The sequence below is a fragment of the Neolamprologus brichardi genome, chromosome 9 (genome assembly GCF_056152115.1).
Source record: "Neolamprologus brichardi isolate AB-2024 chromosome 9, ASM5615211v1, whole genome shotgun sequence".
NCBI lineage: Eukaryota > Metazoa > Chordata > Actinopteri > Cichliformes > Cichlidae > Neolamprologus > Neolamprologus brichardi.
This window is the reverse complement of record NC_142112.1, coordinates 20,758,583-20,775,785: the sequence shown is the minus strand read 5'-3', so window position 1 is coordinate 20,775,785 and position 17,203 is coordinate 20,758,583. Positions and strand designations below refer to the sequence as shown.

At 42.2% G+C, this 17,203-nt stretch overlaps 2 protein-coding genes across 5 annotated transcripts in view; one reads left to right on the top strand and one right to left on the bottom strand.

Moving 5' to 3' along the window:
* Positions 1-832: 832 nt before the first annotated feature.
* On the bottom strand, positions 833-17,116 carry pcyt1ba (phosphate cytidylyltransferase 1B, choline a). Of its 3 annotated transcripts, XM_087846100.1 has the most exons (10): positions 14,989-17,116; positions 14,755-14,897; positions 11,428-13,321; positions 6,240-6,339; positions 4,762-4,878; positions 4,505-4,656; positions 3,590-3,668; positions 3,368-3,510; positions 2,902-3,090; positions 834-2,581 (listed from the first exon to the last, which is right to left on the bottom strand). In XM_087846100.1, exons 3-10 carry the CDS (start codon positions 11,506-11,508, stop codon positions 2,357-2,359), a joined length of 1,086 nt encoding a protein of 361 aa, XP_087702226.1. In that variant the 5' UTR covers positions 11,509-13,321; positions 14,755-14,897; positions 14,989-17,116; the 3' UTR covers positions 834-2,356. The 3 variants fall into 3 exon arrangements, with proteins under 3 accessions (XP_087702228.1, XP_087702226.1, XP_087702227.1); XM_087846101.1 differs by lacking the exon at positions 14,989-17,116 and having other exon boundaries at positions 14,755-14,941; XM_087846102.1 differs by lacking the exons at positions 11,428-13,321; positions 14,755-14,897; positions 14,989-17,116 and adding an exon at positions 10,278-10,525 and having other exon boundaries at positions 833-2,581.
* The window catches only part of pola1 (polymerase (DNA directed), alpha 1), a 60,307-nt gene continuing 55,712 nt past the window's right edge, over positions 12,609-17,203 (top strand). Inside the window, exons 1-14 of one of the 2 annotated variants that reach the window (XM_087846099.1) lie at positions 12,609-12,767; positions 13,223-13,350; positions 13,599-13,695; positions 13,792-13,869; positions 13,951-14,066; positions 14,256-14,318; positions 14,583-14,684; positions 14,792-14,960; positions 15,053-15,221; positions 15,979-16,151; positions 16,271-16,383; positions 16,615-16,728; positions 16,805-16,879; positions 16,981-17,119. In XM_087846099.1, coding sequence (XP_087702225.1) covers positions 12,719-12,767; positions 13,223-13,350; positions 13,599-13,695; positions 13,792-13,869; positions 13,951-14,066; positions 14,256-14,318; positions 14,583-14,684; positions 14,792-14,960; positions 15,053-15,221; positions 15,979-16,151; positions 16,271-16,383; positions 16,615-16,728; positions 16,805-16,879; positions 16,981-17,119 — 1,585 coding nt within the window. In that variant the 5' untranslated portion in view covers positions 12,609-12,718. Of the gene's footprint in view, positions 12,768-13,222; positions 13,351-13,598; positions 13,696-13,791; positions 13,870-13,950; positions 14,067-14,255; positions 14,319-14,582; positions 14,685-14,788; positions 14,961-15,052; positions 15,222-15,978; positions 16,152-16,270; positions 16,384-16,614; positions 16,729-16,804; positions 16,880-16,980; positions 17,120-17,203 lie in introns of both variants that reach the window. The other variant, XM_087846098.1, reaches the window with a different exon arrangement.

Genomic DNA, 17,203 nt, shown 5'->3' with positions numbered 1-17,203 from the left:
TTTTTCCACAGTGTTGAAACATTCTGGTCCACACCACATATGGCGCAATTATGCATGATTACATTAAACAGTTCATGTCCTGCATTCTTTTCTTTTTCAGCCATTCTGTTGTAGAATTGCTGCTGTGCTTGAGATTGTTATCCTGTAGCATGACCCAGTTAGAGTCCAGCTTTAACTGACTGAAAGGTGACCTCACATTTGACTCTATAATACTTTGGTATACAGATGAATTCATGGTCTGCTTAGTGACTGGAAGGTGTCCAGGTCCTGTGGCTGTAAAATAAGCCCTAATCATTACCCCACCACCACCGTGCTGACAGCTGTGTTTGGGTTTCTCTGCTTATTATGGGAAAAATCCAGAGGTCTTGTGGTTTGTTCAAATGCAGCTTTGCAAGCCTGAGCTGTGCTGTGTTCTTTATATAGAGAAAACCCCTCCCGACCTAAAAAAACTGCTGAAACCTCTGCTTTCACACTTACTTATCCTTCTAATTGTTGAGGACGGTGGAAATAATGATACAGTCTAATAGGTCGTATCTTGTTTCACATACGTAGTTTTTTAAAACAGCTAAGGATTGGATTATTTTTATGTCCTGATATTTGAAAAAGTAGAAGTGAAAGACTCCATACCTTCTTTTTCACATGACCACTACCTACACCAGTTTCCATATATGTGTGCTATCTGGGTTTTATATTGTTTTTAATATCAAACTACAGTGTAACAGTGTAGGAAATACCACACAGACCATCACTGGAGTTTAACAGTGTTCTTTGCACATTTCCCACTACTTCAACTCTTTATTTGCACAAAGTTGAGTCAGCTATTGAACTAAAGTCATTTCCTCCCCAGTCTCTATTGACCTTTAACTTTTTAGCATCAATTAAAAAGTCTAAAAGTCTGCTTCATATTCTGTTATACATTTTTTTTTCTTTTATTCACATTTTTGATTCATTTGAACATTAAAATGAATAATAAAAAAAAGACACACATTTCCAAATGTTGTTCATATAGTGCAGATTAACATGTAGTGCGTACAGGACATTAAGATCTCTACGTTGCATTATAGGGTACTTACTGTGTTGTTGGGGTGGAAGAGAGGTCTGCTCAGATGTGAGCAACGTACATTTGTAATCATCGCAGCGAGAACAGCGCTATGTTCAAGCCCGACGATTCACCCGCTGAGCTTTAATATTTTTGAGATATTTCAAGTATCGTCAGAGTTTGTCAGGTTTTTGTGGACGGCTGACATCAGATCCCAAAGAGCCAAAGAAATCTCTGCTAAACATGAAAAACGACTTAAAAAATGACATGGCTTTTTTTTTTAATGGTGAAAATCCACAAGTGCTTCCTTTAACAGGTGAGACGCAACCTTTCATATGGCTAGATGTGAGAGTGATAACATTACCTCTTTGTGGAGTCTAAAAGATGCAATTTACATTCAAGAGGTTAATAAACAAAGGCTCTATTTTTTCTATTTCATCAAACTATTTGGTGCATGAAGCCTCAAGGATTGGATTTTGTGTCTCTTTTACAATCATCAAAAAAAACCCAAAAATGTGAGCTTTAAAAGTTGTGTTTATGTCTTTTTTCTGTATCTTGATGGGTTTTGCTTAGGATTTTTTGCACATATTCAGAAACTTGACAATATACGTTCTTCTTCTGGGCTCCTGCAGAGAATTTCATATGAATATCTTAGAAGTAACTTGTGATTAGTGAATTTCAATGTGATCATTTTTGTGAACACGGTCTAAAACAGCAAAGGCCGTGCGTTATCCAAGCATCGCCTCAGCTACTCTAGGGTTCGCAGGGGTCTGTCATTTAAATTCTGTTTAACTAGCACAAAATTACACAAAATGAATGAAACCAGTTTCGGTGTAGACGATATGTAGAACTGAATGTAAGACGAGGTGTTCCTGTAAGTCTGTGCCTACTCACGCATAGCTATCACACCGGTTACAAGAAAACTAGACATCTTGAAGAGAAAATGATAATCTCACATAATAAGACAAAAAACCCAAACTTATGATATTATAAGCAAGCTGTTTGACAGTCTCTATCAGTGCTGGACAGTCAAAGATGCTGCACGGGATTTTTGTCCTTACAAAATCTGACACTGTGTCCTCATCTTCTTCCTTCCTCTTCCTCCTGTCTGCTTGGTTGCCCAGAAACAACAGAGACAGTGATGGCTTCTTAGCTCTGCAGCTCAGATTCCCCATGATCACCGTCTGCATTGCATATTTGCAACATCCTTGAGGGTAACTGTTTTTCAGTTTGTCAGCCAGTGTTTGGAGGAGTGTGTGCATGTGTTTGTGAGTGAGGTGTGCTCGTGTGTGAGTGTGCGCGGGTTGGTGTGACCGTCTACTTCTCGTCTTCATCCCCTTCGCTCATGCTGCTTATAGAGGCAGACGCTCCTTTTGGGGAGGTGGGGGGCGAGGGCCGCGCGTTGTGCCAGCGGGCGGGGGGAGACGGGGGAGAGGGTGAGCGCAGGGGGGAAAGTTCGCGGGGAGGGCTATTGCTGGGCGACTCTCTGGGAGACAGAGCGTAGGAGAGCATTCGACCACTGCGCTCCTGAAACACTTGTTTCTGCACAGAGAGGGGAAAGAAGATTGAAATGTTAGGAAATCAGATCACCTGAGAAAACTGAATGTGACGGGGCAAGCTCTGCGGCGCTGCTGCGGGGAGGCAGACACACCAGAGCTGCATCGGCTCATCACGCCTCCCCTGCTGCGGCGCCACAGACTGAGCCCAACCACACTGGACTTGTTATCACATCAAAGTACAAGCGACAGGGAATAAAACTTGAAAATGTGTCAAAGACATTCCAGTGACCAAACGATATTAAGTATTTAAAAGTTTTTTTCTATATTTAGTAAGCGTTGACATTGCATTGCAGCGTTACTTACCCATGTCCCATCAGGTCCAAATAATTCTAGGAAGTTTCCGATGAATTCTCTGGATTTTTCTTCCCATTTCTGAATGAGGTCGTGACTCTTCTCCTCCACGCGGTAAACAAAATGCTTGCTCTTTTCCTCGACTGTGCGAACTTTCTCCTTCATCCGATCCACTTGGTTCTGTAGCCGGTACTTCTTCTCCTGAAGGCACAAAATATTGCGGATAATTGCCACGTTTTTGGAGAACCAGAACCTAAATCAAAAATTGTGAATGTTGTAAATAGGAAGCATATGTCTGAGGTCAGTTTTCAACACCGCAGCTTTGTAGTCACATCGCAAATTAAGCTCCATACAACTGTGATGCACAATATCCAAAGAGCTGTTACTTTCTCAAAAGAAGAAAATCAGCTTTTTGTCACATTAATCTGTGCTAAGCTGATGTTTAGAAATACAACACAGTGCAGTAAAATGCTCTCACATTGATGTAGCTGACATTAAGCTCCTTGGCCGTGTAGCCACGTTGAAGGTTGCGTCGGGCGTAGACGTCATAGTCTCTGACAATTCTCGTAATCAGGTCAGAGGTGGAGATTCCTTCTGTGCGTTGCGTGGGTACAAACATCCCTAATATACACACACACACAGCAGGTATGTTTTATGTTATTTTATTTATTTTATGTCCTTTTAATCATCAGACACTGACCTGCCTCCTTGATGTGTTTGTAAACGTCCTCACTTCCTGCTGAGGAGTATGGAATATCATCATGAGCCACAAAATCGATCTGAGGAACAATCAAAGGACACGCAGTGTTGGCACACACAAAAGTGAACGTGCAGCAGAGGTCTTTCAAGGGCAAAATATGCATGCTTAAAGTTAGACATGGCATGGTCATGAACACATCATTGCACACAGAATTTCGGGGTAATAGTCACAAGCGTCTCATCATTAGAGGTCTCCTAAATAGTAAAGAAAATTTCCTTACTCACAGCATAGCATCCTCTTCAAATACTTTACTCACTAGCTACAGGTATTAGGTCACAGGTGACAGGTTTGTGTAAGTGAATGTGTGCAATATAGTAAATTTACTAATACTTCTACTCGAAGCACTCGAGCTTCATTCACCCGTTTACACACATTCACATAGCGCGTTTATTCTCTTCCTCTAAGCATTTCATTCGTACACTCAGACAGATGCACTGAGGGCGAGTTGGGGTTCAGTATTTGGCCCCAGTGAGACACTGGGGATCAAACTGCTGATCTTCTGATAAGTGAATGACCAGCTCTACCTGTATATCAAAGCACAGCAGCATTAAAGGAACTAAACTAGATTAAACTAGGTTAGATTTGAGTTAAATATAATTGAATTTAATAGCAAAACTAAACTAAAATAAACTTAATTGCTAACACTGCCTGCACCATTGACTGAATGTGAGCAGGTAAGTTTCTTTCAGGTAAATTCACCCTGAAACCAAAAACTTTAAAGGCCAAGGAACTGTCAAGATCCTAATTTTGATCAACAAGTGTCTCAAAACAAAATATTTAATCCACTTTAAAGCTTATATAGTTCAAAGCCCCGCCTCCCCCCCCCCCCCCCCCCCCCCACACACACACACACACCTTGTGTTTCTCAAGGAACTCAGGCGTGAGAGTCCAGGGTGCATCTCTCAAGACCTCATCGACATAGCGGCAGTGTCTCAGCGCCTCGTAACGTTCGTGCTCCGTCATGACCGTGAAGCCCTTGTACTTGTGGGTCAGTTCATCACTGCACACTGTTTCAAGAGCACAGCAGCGACATACATAAAATCCCACGTGACGTGTGGTGATTATATAACAAATCTGGACAGGTGAAACCGTACCAGTGTGGTCTGTCTTACCTCCTACTATGAGGTAGGTGTTTGGAAAGAGATTCTTGGCCTGCATGAGAGCACGAGCGTGTCCAGAGTGGAATAGGTCAAAGATGCCATCTGCGTAGACTCTGACTGGCCGGTCCACTGAAAATACAGAAACAAAAACAGAAAAACATCACGGGAACAGGTAAGCACAAATAAGTGAAGTGGTGTGCTGTTAGAGTAACAGTGGATATAGCCTCAAGTCAAACACAGAAGAATAACCAGGCTGCAAAGTACTTTTGCACAGCTTCATCTGGAGCCACAGAGGCTCATTTATACATTTTTAAATGTTTCCGAGCATGATCAAATTGGCAGTGCTTTTGGAGTCAAAGGATTTTTTTCCTCTTTATCGTTTTCTGACTGTTTTTCACCAGTTTTGGATTCAACTAGGGTCAGCATCACTGCTGGTAGCATGAGCCAACACCTGGACCCAACAGCGGTTGCACAGGTTGTCCAACTCCTCCAGGATTGCACATCAGTGGGTGCTATTGTCAGAAGGTTTGGTGTCTCGCAGCATGGCCTCAATAGCACGCAGGAAATACCAGGAGACAGACAGTTATTCTAGAAGAGCTGGACAGGGCTCGGTATCTGCTCCTTAGTGCAGGAGGAACAGGATGAGCACTGACCCAAAGAAATGACCTCCAGCAGGCCACTGGTGTGAGTACAAGCTACTGAGTACCATATTGAGTTGGTGCAATTAAACTTCAGCAAAACTGACTAGCCTCCTGCTTTCATTCCTAAACCATTACACAGTCCACGTCAATGTAGATATCCAGCATGATTTTTTTTCCCCCATTGAGATCTAATGTGTTTTCAAAGCGTTACAATAATTTGTTTGAGCAGTTTATAGCCATACCTTTTTAAATAACATGCTAACAGACAGAAAGACAAAGACGAAAGAAAGAAAGAGACTCTTTTGTGGAAGTAATGAGTGTAGTTGAACTGCCAGCAAGTTACTGCAATATGTAGTTAAACCCCTACATTAATTACAAGTTCAGTCGTCCCCAGCAGTGGTAGTGACATGAAAAGGACCAGTAATGACTTGCCCATTTCAGTCCAATTATCTTGTAAAAACACATGCTATTATCTCACATACTATAATTAATGTAGCAGTGCAAGTACAAGAATACATGGGAAGTGGCAGCTGTAAAAATGGCAACAGCAGACAACAACACATTTAGCGGAAGGAGTTAGCACAGAATTAGTGGTGGTAATGACATCAGGGGTAAGAGTGTAGTAGCTGCTCTGAGAGTTCATAGTATAAACACTTGGAACAGAACCATTAGTTGCAACAGCAATAGGAGCTGTAGCAGTGCGTCGTAGTAGTAGTAGTAGAAAAATAAGTGATTGTGATAGAGTAGTGCAGTAGGAGATGTTGCAGAGGAATGCTGTAAATGGAAAACATCAAAGCTGGGAGAAGACTGTGCCCAAGACAGGAGGATACCAAACAGCAGGAGGTCTACCTGGGGTGCCTTTGCAGGCCTGAGCAATGGTGAGCTTCTCATGAGGCGCGCGACAGTCACAGCTGGTCTCATTGGCAAAGATGGCAGGCTCCGTGAGAGTCTGGGACAGAGAGTGACCAGGTTAAACAGAGAATGAACGAGGGAGACTGATGATAGTTACTTCAGCATCCAAAAGCATTGCAGAGAAACACACTCATCTATCACTTCAGCTATGCACAGCATGCCTCCTTTTTCACGCCCTTCCCCACTTACTGTAACCTCCATTAAGATATTGATCATAGCTGATGTCTGCGCTCTATTGGGACAGCAGCGCATGAAACAGACAGCGCTGCACTCAGTGTTATCGATCAGTCAGTGTGTGTGGGCAGACATTTACCTTTTCGCAAACCTGTGTGCGCATTGACATGATAGATAAAGAGTAGAGCTACTGATTCAAAAGCCTCCCAGGAAAAAATGCAAAACAAGAAGAGCAAACTCAACAAGGTGAGGAGAGTTATCACTGGGACATGGAAGCAAAATACAGAACAAGAAAGCACAGGTGAGATATGGGTGCCTGTTAGCGTGTGTCAAAGCTATATCAAGGTTAAAGTGTTGCAGCCCGCCTGAAAATGTGTCTTTTCGTGCCATCTGTTAACTGCAGGAGAAACGCTGAATCTCATTCACACAGATAAAAGGGACCTGGAGTCAGCACAGAACAGAAAGCCGTGGGAGTGTGAGAGGAGGAAGAAAGGATGGAGACAGATTCAGCCTCTCTGGAATAAACAGGCACCTGATGTCAACATGTATCCTCCAGGAGCAACAACCGGTCTGGCATGGAGACAAACCAGTAAACGTGACACAGAGAAGGTGAGTCGGAGGGGGTTTTAAAAAGGTAAATAGATTTAAAAAAAAAAAAAGAAAGCACCGAGCTAGAGGGCAGATTTTATTTGCATATATGTATGCATCAGTAGTCCATTATAATGAAGGGAAATATTATGTCAAATATTTTATATTGACCTTAAAACAGTACCTCACTGCCATAAATCAAAAAAGAAACATGCCGCTATTGTTTACTGAATTTTTATTACCAACCTCGAATTTGAGTAACAAATGAAGACCCACCTCGGTATCCTTATGAACCTTTCTCACTATACCCTTTAACAGACAGCTTATAAACTCTTGTGCCACTTAATGCATTGGTCAAAATTTCCAGTTAGGTATCTCAAAACTTTGATTACTTAGAAGTCAGTAAGTTGACATTTTGAGACACCTAACTCAAAATGTCAACATTTATCTCTGCTGACTGATAGTGACCAGAAAGGTGGAACCAAAGACAGAAGGCAGGAGAGAGTTCATGAACTGCAAAAGCAAGCTTTAGTGGCAGCTATCCAAGTTCAAAACACAAGAAACTAAAATAAGCAAACAGACGATGTGATAAAAGATGAAAGAAAGACAGAAGACTGACAAATAATGAGAAACAGGGGGAGAGGCACACAGGGGAACACAGTCAGCAACAGGTAAAAATCATTAGGGAAGGCAGACAGGAAGCAAAACATAAAGAAAACAATCTTCAAAGTTAAAGCCGGTAATGATTTAAAGAGGCTGACAGATACCAACAGTAACACTTAGCAAGATGACACAGAGAAGGGAGCGGAGAGGGACCAAAGCATAAACACAGAAATGCAACAGAGAGAAGCACAAAAAGAAACACCAGAAATGTGCTAATAAAGCAATAATAGAACCAAAACAACTTCTATTAAAAACTCTAAGACAGGGGTAGGCAACTCCAGGCCTCGAGTGCCGGTGTCCTGCAGGTTTTAGATGTATCCTTGATCCAACACAACTGATTTAATGGCTAAATTACCTCCTCAACATGTCTTGAAGTTCTCCAAAGGCCTGGTAATGAACTAAGCATTTGATTCAGGTGAGTTGCCTACCCTGCTCTAAGATAATAAAATAAAATAAAACAGCTACACACTTAACAACACCACAACTAAGACTTGTAATATCCTAGAATTATAAAAGAAACAAACAGAATCTCGAACTTAAACACATTAAGTAAAGAACTCAAAACAAGTATCGAAGGCAAACAGTAGGGACCGTGACAGTTAGATCCTGACTGATCCTGTCTCAGTATTGGAGATAAGTAAGTAATTTTGCCACCTTTGTGCCACATGAATGCATGCTTGTACTTCTCTAACTTTGGAAACGCACATGGCTGGATCATAGATGAATATTTGTTTTCCCAAAAAGGAGTTCAAATTGCACATGTATAAGCTGCACAGTATAGCCTGCCTATCTGTGCAACAGCTGTGCTTTGTGGTCATTTCTTTTGTCCTGTCTTCCTCCCCTCACCACCAACCGGCCCCTCCCTGAGCGTGGTTCTGCCAGAGGCTTCTTCCTGTTAAATATAAGTTTTTCCTTCCCACTGCCACCAAGTGCTTCCTCATAGAGGGTCATCTGATTGCTGGGTTTTCTCTGTATTATTGTAGGCTCTTTAAATTACAATATAAAGCATCTTGAGGCGATTGTTGTTGTGATTTGGTGCTATACAAATAAAACTGAGCTGAATTGAATTTCTGTATTATGTGAGCTTCATCAAATGATTACATTGAGTTTAAGGAAAGAAGGAAAGGTTTCCATTACATCCTGTGTCAACAAAAACTAAAGTTTTCCTTGGACATTTTGGCACAATGTGAATGAATTTACGCAGGTAATACATTAAATCACAGTGTGGACTAGCCCCTCAAAGTACTTTTTCCATCCTTTATCATCCCTTCACTCATAAGTACCTTTCCATCTCTATCCTTGAGTTTCCTAACCTGCTGCACATCCTTTCCAGCTTGATCTCTCTGCTTAGCCAATCAATACAAGTAATTTTCCTTCTTTAGTGTCCAGCCTCACATAGAACTCACTACAAGCCTTTTCCTTTGCCTCTTCTATTTTCTACACATAGCCTCCCAGTACTCCTGCCTACTCTCTTCAGCAATCTGACAATCTAACTTTTGCTTTGCTAACCTCTTCCTTTAAATGCTGTCCTATACTTCCTCATTCCACTGCACTTACAGACAACACTACAGCCAGAAGGTGTTGGTTAAAAGTGTTTATTAGAGCTTAAAAGTGAATACATGCATAACTCCTAATATGCACTATGATCCAGAAAGCATTAAGTTTAAAAGGTTTATCACAATGTGCTCTTTCTGTACTAGATTGGTATTTTTTTTTTTATAAGACAAAACAAAAGAGGACCAACCTGCATGCACAATCTTACCCTAATGAACATTTTGCTGTTTGTCATGTTAAACAATCCTACCTCTCATAAAGTGACCCACCAATTTCCAATTCAAGGACATTAGAGTTAAATCAGGGCTGCAACAGAACTGGAGGAGCAACCTCATCACCTGTGATTCACCTATGGCCCAGGAAGAACAGAGCTCCACCATCTGAACACAGCAGATGGTAAAGACTGAAAACCAAGTGACCAGAGGTACAGGCACCTGACCTATCAGAGCAGGCGCTCAGTAATGCTCACTCTGGCACAAGCAAAGAACATCTGGCATAAGAAGGATTAAGGCTGGGGGGAAAGAGAGAGCCACGGGGACATGGGACATGAGACTAACAATGAGACTGGCTCTCAAGAAGAAAAAATGGCTTGATGGAGTGGAGACAGAGGTGAGGAAAAGGCAAAATGGAGAGTTTTTAGAGTTTTTAGGAGCATTAAAGCCAGAAATCACACCAGGGTGAGCAATCATCAAAAAGATAGAAGAGATAAGAAAGAGTATCCTAACATAGGAGGCTCTGTAATCCTCGCTGCAGCATTTCCCCCCCTCAGCAGGACGTTCATGCTATGTTGGCTACCGTACGGACCCCTTCCCTCCTTTGGCAACACACTCAGAAACACCCACACACACACTGTCCACTCAGCACTCTAAGCATATCCCACAGCCACATGCTGAGGGGATCTGTTTCATAACAGGACCCTTTGTCTCCCTCTCTGTCACACACACTCTGTGCGCAATGGAAGACGAGAAAACACGCACACAGGCGCGGATGCCCTACCGTTCGGGGATGAGGGCAGGTGTGTTCAAGCTCCTCCATTATTCCCAAAGACTCATGGGATGCAGCTGTGGTCCCTCTGATATGTGACTCAGCATCAGTGAAACGATGCCTCTCCTCACCACTCTGTCTCCTTCCTCTGTTCCCCCGCCCACTCTCCGCTCTCCTTCTCTGTCTGTCCTCTCCTCCTCATCTGATCCTCTCTGCTGCAGAGACGCAGACTCATGGCAGAGGCCTCACTCTGACTATTTTTTTGGAAAAAAAATTTTGCCTTCCGCGTTTTAATAGCAATTTTAAAAGCCTCAAGCGCCGTCTGTTAAATCACAGTTATGTTCCCTTTAGTCTTGCGCCATATTAAAGCTTTAACATAAAAGACTTCTCCGAGTTAAAAGGCTTTTAACCCTGTCTGCTCAGGGGTGCCCCTTTAGGGTATACGGGGAAACACCAGAGCACTCTTCTTTTGATTGCTTGACTCTATGTTGAAATCCTCACATGGGAAAACATATTTGGCACGACCTGTCTGTTTATTACTGTGTACTAACAAATGAGATCACACTGGCATCTTTTCACGAGCCGCGAGTGAATCTGTGTCTGCGTAAACGATCTCTGCGCGCTGAGGAGCTTTCTCCATGGCGACGGAAAAGAGGAGAGAGAGCTCCATGAGGTAGCCAATGAGAGAGGACCGCCAGTATACCCGGTGAGGATTGGTTGAGCAGGCCATAGCCCCATCAGTGAAAAATGGCACTGAGTGGCACCGTTATCCGCCAAACGCTGATTTAAATAGATGTATGTGGGTTTTCACGTGTCTAGTGTATGTGCTTATCTTTGTGTGAGATTTGTAAACAAACACGATTGTGGAAAAGAAGAAGCTAAAAAACTTTAGTATCCCTCATTGCATAACTTAAGGTAGACCAAGCACCTATAAAGTACAGCAGTGCATTTGACTGTAACAGGATAATTTTAATATTTGGAGCATTTTCTTTAGGGTTAGATTCCGACCACTCACAAAAGTTTACCCTCCAAGCTCACGGGCAAAACTTACCCCCGCGAATTCTCACCAAAAAGAACAAGAAAAAAAGTAAACAAATGGAATAGGCATATAAATTGCGCATAAATGAACAATTATTTTATTGTCTATTTAGGGATGTCTTACCTTTAGATATCCTCTTCTGCGACAAAAAGGCGCGACAGGTGCGCAAGAGGAATGCGCTCTGACGCGTCGTTGCTTCACCATGGCGGAACAAACAAAATATCACAATCAGGCTCACTTTTTCTCTGCTTTGCTCTTTATAAAGTGAGCGAGCTGCGCAGCGGCAAAAGTGCAGCAGAGCAACAGCAAGCTGTTTGTCTACTCTGACCAAAGGACGCATCAGCTGCTCAGCGCTGATGAGCAGCGACAACTGTGGGCCATAGTCGATATAGCAGAGCTTACAGTAGACTTCCTCAGATTTGTACCTCAGCAGACGGCCTAATTCATGCAATCTGCAACTTCTTACCCTAATGAGAACAAGTGGAAAAAGCCTAATGTTGTAAAGACAAAAATAAGATGAATACTACAGTGAGCGTTTCTATAACCTGGAGTGTACTGTGCAGTCCTCCGGAACTTGGCGGAGTAATCACTGTCTTTTAATGTATAGAAAGCCAAAATAAGCTGTGTGAATGAAGGACAAAACACGCTTTGTGTTCTCATTATTGGACGCACTGTGTCTCTGTGGCCCCAATCTGGGACAGGAAACTATTGTCCTCTCCATGGACCGGTTTGGTTGCTGTGGAAACCAGATTCACTGGGGTAGCCAGGCTTTGAAAAACAGGGCAAAATAATGGCCCCAGTACTAAAACCCCCCCGGATTTATAGAATGGTTTAAATGTTTTTTGTTTTGTAAATGTATATTGTTCTTGTTTTGTTTCTTTTAGTCAAATTGCGATGCAATTTTATTAAATAAAAAGAAATAAAAAGTCACTACAAACTCGTTTGAACCTCATACAATATTTATGCTAATATCACATAAATTGACTTTTTGAGACCACTTTTGACAAAATTTTGCTCAGAAACTTTCTCTGATTTGCATTTTAAACTTCTTTAAGTTACATAAACTTGGTTTCTGTGTAAATTCTGAAAACGGTCGAAATTGTGAATATATTTTCAGCGCATGCTCTATTTGCCACATCGCGCCAGACCTCAGTAATCACACACATATTTACCTGCCAGATAAATGTAATCAGGTAAAAAGGGGAGAAGATAGGGTGCAGCCCATAGGGATTGTACAACACTGCCACCTTGCGGACAGATGTGAGATAGCGTGCCAGTTTATTGGTTGGTTGCTCTGTCGTCACTTCCGACATATGACTTTCCCCGGGAAGACGATTTGGCGCGCGCTGTTCTGTTGTTGTGTTGACCTGCCATAACCGTACGAATTAATACGACAAAACCCCCACTTCTCCCCATGGCTCCAGTGTCAAACCCTGAGAAAGACATGGACGCTCCGGACGGCGGTGAGTTTTGGGCCTCGCACCTCTGATTTTGTTGACTTTTGGCGACATTGCGGTGGGAAAGCGAAGAAGCTAGCTGACACGTTAGCTAGTTCAGATTATGTTAATAAGCCTGCTAGCAGGCTTCGGTCATTAACACCCAAAGTGCCCACCGTTGTCTGCTTGCCAGCGTTTTCCACTGTAAAGGGAGTATTATTAAGGTTCAATCAGGAGGACCTGAAGGTAGCTACCAGAAGAGCGCTGATGTGAAGGTCTGTTAACTTGCCACTAAAACCTTCTGTGGCGCTTCGAGAACGACAAAAATCTATATAATGGCCACCAGTAAGTCTGCAGACGTTTAAATTGAATGGTAAAAGAAACACAGGGGTCAGGTCGATCTGGCATGTGTGTATAATATGTTTGAAGAAACGAGTCAAACTGTCCTTCCTTATACTGCGTTGTCTTGACCTTCTCCTCAGACGATGGAAGTGAAGCCTGTGGTTTGGCGAAGACTCGCTCCAGACGGGAGAAACGGGAGAAGGTGGGGAGGAAGTCCGCACTGGAACAGCTCAAAAAGGCTAAGATGGGAGAGAAGATCAAGTATGAGGTATGAAAGGCAACCATATCACTGGTTCTTGCTTTAAGGTGTGTGAAGAATGTGTTAAATTGCACCTGTTTTAACTGCGTCACTGTGGCTTAATAAACAAAGCTGGTTAAGTCTCTCCATACTTCCTTTTACAGCATCTGTTTTTCACTCATTAAAATGATTCGTGCTGTTCTCTATCCTAGGATGCTGTATGCAGGTGTCATTTCACAGTAGTACACCTGTGTTTTAACCAGTGTTGTGTTTTTCAGGTGAAGGAGTTCAGCAGTGTGTATGAGGAGGTGGACGAGGATGAGTACTCAAAGATGGTACGAGAGAGGCAAGAGGATGACTGGATTATTGATGATGGTTAGTGTCAGTTACCTCAGCCTGCTGTAGGAATACTGTGCCAACGTCACAATTGTTTTATTACCTCTTCTTTTTTTCTTTTTCTTTTTTTGCCAGATGGAACAGGATATGTGGAGGATGGACGAGAAATCTTTGACGATGATTTGGATGATGATGTAGTAGAAGACAAAAGGGGTAAACACAAGGAGTTGATTACATTTTCTGGAGTAAGTTGTCCACATCAGGTGCATGAATAGGTTTTGTTTGTTTTATCAGGAAAAGGAGGCGCCAAAGGAGCTGACTCAAGGAAGAATGTGAAGAAATCTGTCGTAGCCAAACCCAACAGCATTAAGAGCCTATTCATGAACAGCAACGTCAAGAGGCCTGCTGAGGTATGTGTTTGTTAGCGTCTTTGATTTGCTTCTGTGAAAAATGCCCCGTGCAGTCTACATGTAATGATTTCCGTGCCTGCATGGTGCTTTGGATATTCCAGTCAATGTAAAGCTTAACAACATCCAGCTTTTTTTTTTTTTTTGTCCTTATGCATTTGTCAGATGTTTTTGTACTTTTGTCTCTTACAGAAAGATGTGGATCTGTCCAAAGATGACCTGTTAGGGGATATCTTACAGGACCTGCACTCTGGGGTTGGTAATTCTTCATTTAAACATGTGACAGTAGTCTGTAGCAAGGGCGTTTTCATCTATTAACCACACTTGAGATTACACATACTATTCTAAAACCTGCAATATTTTATTATGGTTCTTTTCACACCATTTTTGCTTTTCTCCTGTTCGGGCATGATGACATATTCCCTTCTACTTTTTTTTTTCTTTTAAAGGCCGTAATTTCTTACTTTTGGTGTCTTAGCCTTTGTTAATGTGGCTTTAAAATATGCTCCGTCTTTCCAGAAACCAGCTCTTCTGACTCCGCCACCTGTGGTGACTCTAAAGAAAAAGAAATCTGTGGGATCACCCATGAATCCTTTCTCTATCAAACCTCAGTTGCCAAAGGTAACTCGCTCCACCCTCCTAATCAAAGCATATTGATTAGCTCTTTAGACATGTTTATAAAGTGGCTTACCTGAAATTATAACGAATCATCATCCCTTTGATAGCAGGACTCCCCCTCAGCTGCTGGGGTAAAGGCAAAAGTGATTCGAACGCCACCATCACACTCTGCCCCCAGGTCATCAGTCCGCCCTCCTTCGTCCACATCTGCTTCTCCTGTGGCAAAGCAGAAGGTAAAAGTGGAAGTGCTGAATGAAGAAGACAAGAACGAAGAAGAAGGTAATGAAGATGGTTTCTAATCTCTTGCCTTTTTTTTTTTTTGCTTTGTGAAAAGTTTATGCACTAACTTCACATTTTAACATGTTCCTCAGTGAATGATGCCATGGCATTTGATGAGATGGACTTTGATGAACCGATGGAGGTTGGCCTTGAGGAGGAGGCACCTGTAGTGAAAGATGATGCGGAGTCTAAACCTGAAGTAGCAGCAGTGACTGCAGTCAAAGTTGAGGCCAAAGCTGAACCTCAGGATCCAGTCCTCATGTGAGTTTTTCATGCCTTTAGTCCAGCCTCGTTTTATTTCCCATAGTTTAGTTCTATGGGTTGTGCTAAAATTGCTGTCTTCCAGTCCCGAGGAAACGAAGCAAGGATAAGGAAAATCTAAAATGCATATAGCAAAATTAACCCGATGCTTATGTGAGTCAATTTAAATGCCATTTAAACAGGTGTTTACTCCTGTGGCATCTGTTCCTCCCGTGTTTTACCTGCCGGTGTTTCTAAAGGAATTCGAAAAGCTAAATGCGATGGCTGATTATTGCATTGGGCTATTATGAAAATGACTGCAATTCAGTTCACTTCAATGGTTCACAAATGTATCTGGGCAAACAGCAGGGCTCCATACATTAAAGAAGAAGACAAAACATGTCACACTTCTGTGTCACACCTGCAGTCAATCCCCCACAAAACATTGCTGGACTCATTAAGGTCTCAAATGATTGTAGCTTTGAGTAACTCCAGATTAAAAATAAAAATCTAAGCCGTCTTGTTGTGTTGTTAACTTGCAGGAAGTCAAAAATGAATTTCCCAGCAAGTGAGCAGCATTTAAAGTTCTTCACACTTGCTTTTAAAAATGTGGGAGTCTTGTGTTGCCTGCTTATATATTGACTGCGTTGTGCAGTCACTTTGATGATTGCAGGTGCAGTTAGCACGACCCACAGAACTAATTATGTTCTTAAACTGGAATAGTTCACATATGAGCAGATGGGTTTTTAGCAGTTTCTTTGCTGTGTTCCTTGTCAAGGTCCAGCAGAATTGGAAGCTCTTGGGGACAAGAGGAGGAGGGCGGAGGTAACGACGCTCCGGCCGAGGTGCAGGTCGATTCCGGCCAACTTCCTCTGGTGGAGGGCCCAGACGGGGAGCAGGTTTTCCGCTTTTATTGGTTGGATGCTTTCGAAGACCCATACAACCAACCAGGTGGGTCCCATTTTCACCCACTGTGAGGATAAAATACAATGCGGTTATGTTTACTGTTTTTTAAAAAAATCATGGGCAGGTTTGTAGAGCTCACCCTGATATGTGAATTTAAATTAAAGGTGTGGTGTACCTGTTTGGAAAAGTGTGGATTGAGTCTGCAAAGTCTCATGTCAGCTGCTGTGTCAGCATCAAGAACATTGAGCGGACCATGTACCTCCTACCTCGCGAATATGTAAGTTTTATCTGTGGAAAAGTTTATTACCTGTGAAAGTAGAAAGCTATGTGATTGTGTTGTTTAACTATGATTGAGTTAAGTAGTATTTTTATTTGTTTTCCACTACACAATATTAGCAATTGAATATATGGAACTATATTTGTTGGAATCTAAAAAGTGAGATGTAAGTTTTATACAGAAATATCTGCTGATTAAAAGTCTAATTAGCGTTTGTATTGTATTTAACAGAAGACAAACCCCAGGACCGGGGAGGTGTCCAACACTCCAGTAGGGATGATGGATGTGTACCAAGAGTTCAACGAGCTCTCTGAGAAGTTTAAGATCATGAAGTTCAAGTCCAAGGTCTGATTATGGACTGTAAAGTGTGAATGTAGTCATGTTTTTAGCTTGTGTTTGATTTCTTTTTCTTGTCCTACAGAAAGTGGAGAAGAACTATGCGTTTGAAATTCCTGACGTGCCCACTCAGTGCGAGTACCTGGAAGTCAGATATTCTGTGAGCAGACTTGTATATATGCTATTCCCTCATTGTCCACGCTTTATCCAGCTCTTTATGTTTAGATAAGCTTTAATTCTTTGGGAAATATTGTTTCGCAGGCTGAGTTCCCCTCGCTGCCTTCTGACCTCAAGGGGGCGACCTTTTCCCACATTTTTGGAACCAACACATCCAGTCTGGAGCACTTTCTCCTCAGCAGGAAGATTAAAGGCCCTTGCTGGTTGGATATCAAGTCACCACGTGAGTAGGAGATGTAGACTTTTGTATTACTGATGAAAGATTTTACCAAGTTTAACTTTATCTGTTGGAATTTTGCAAAAAAAT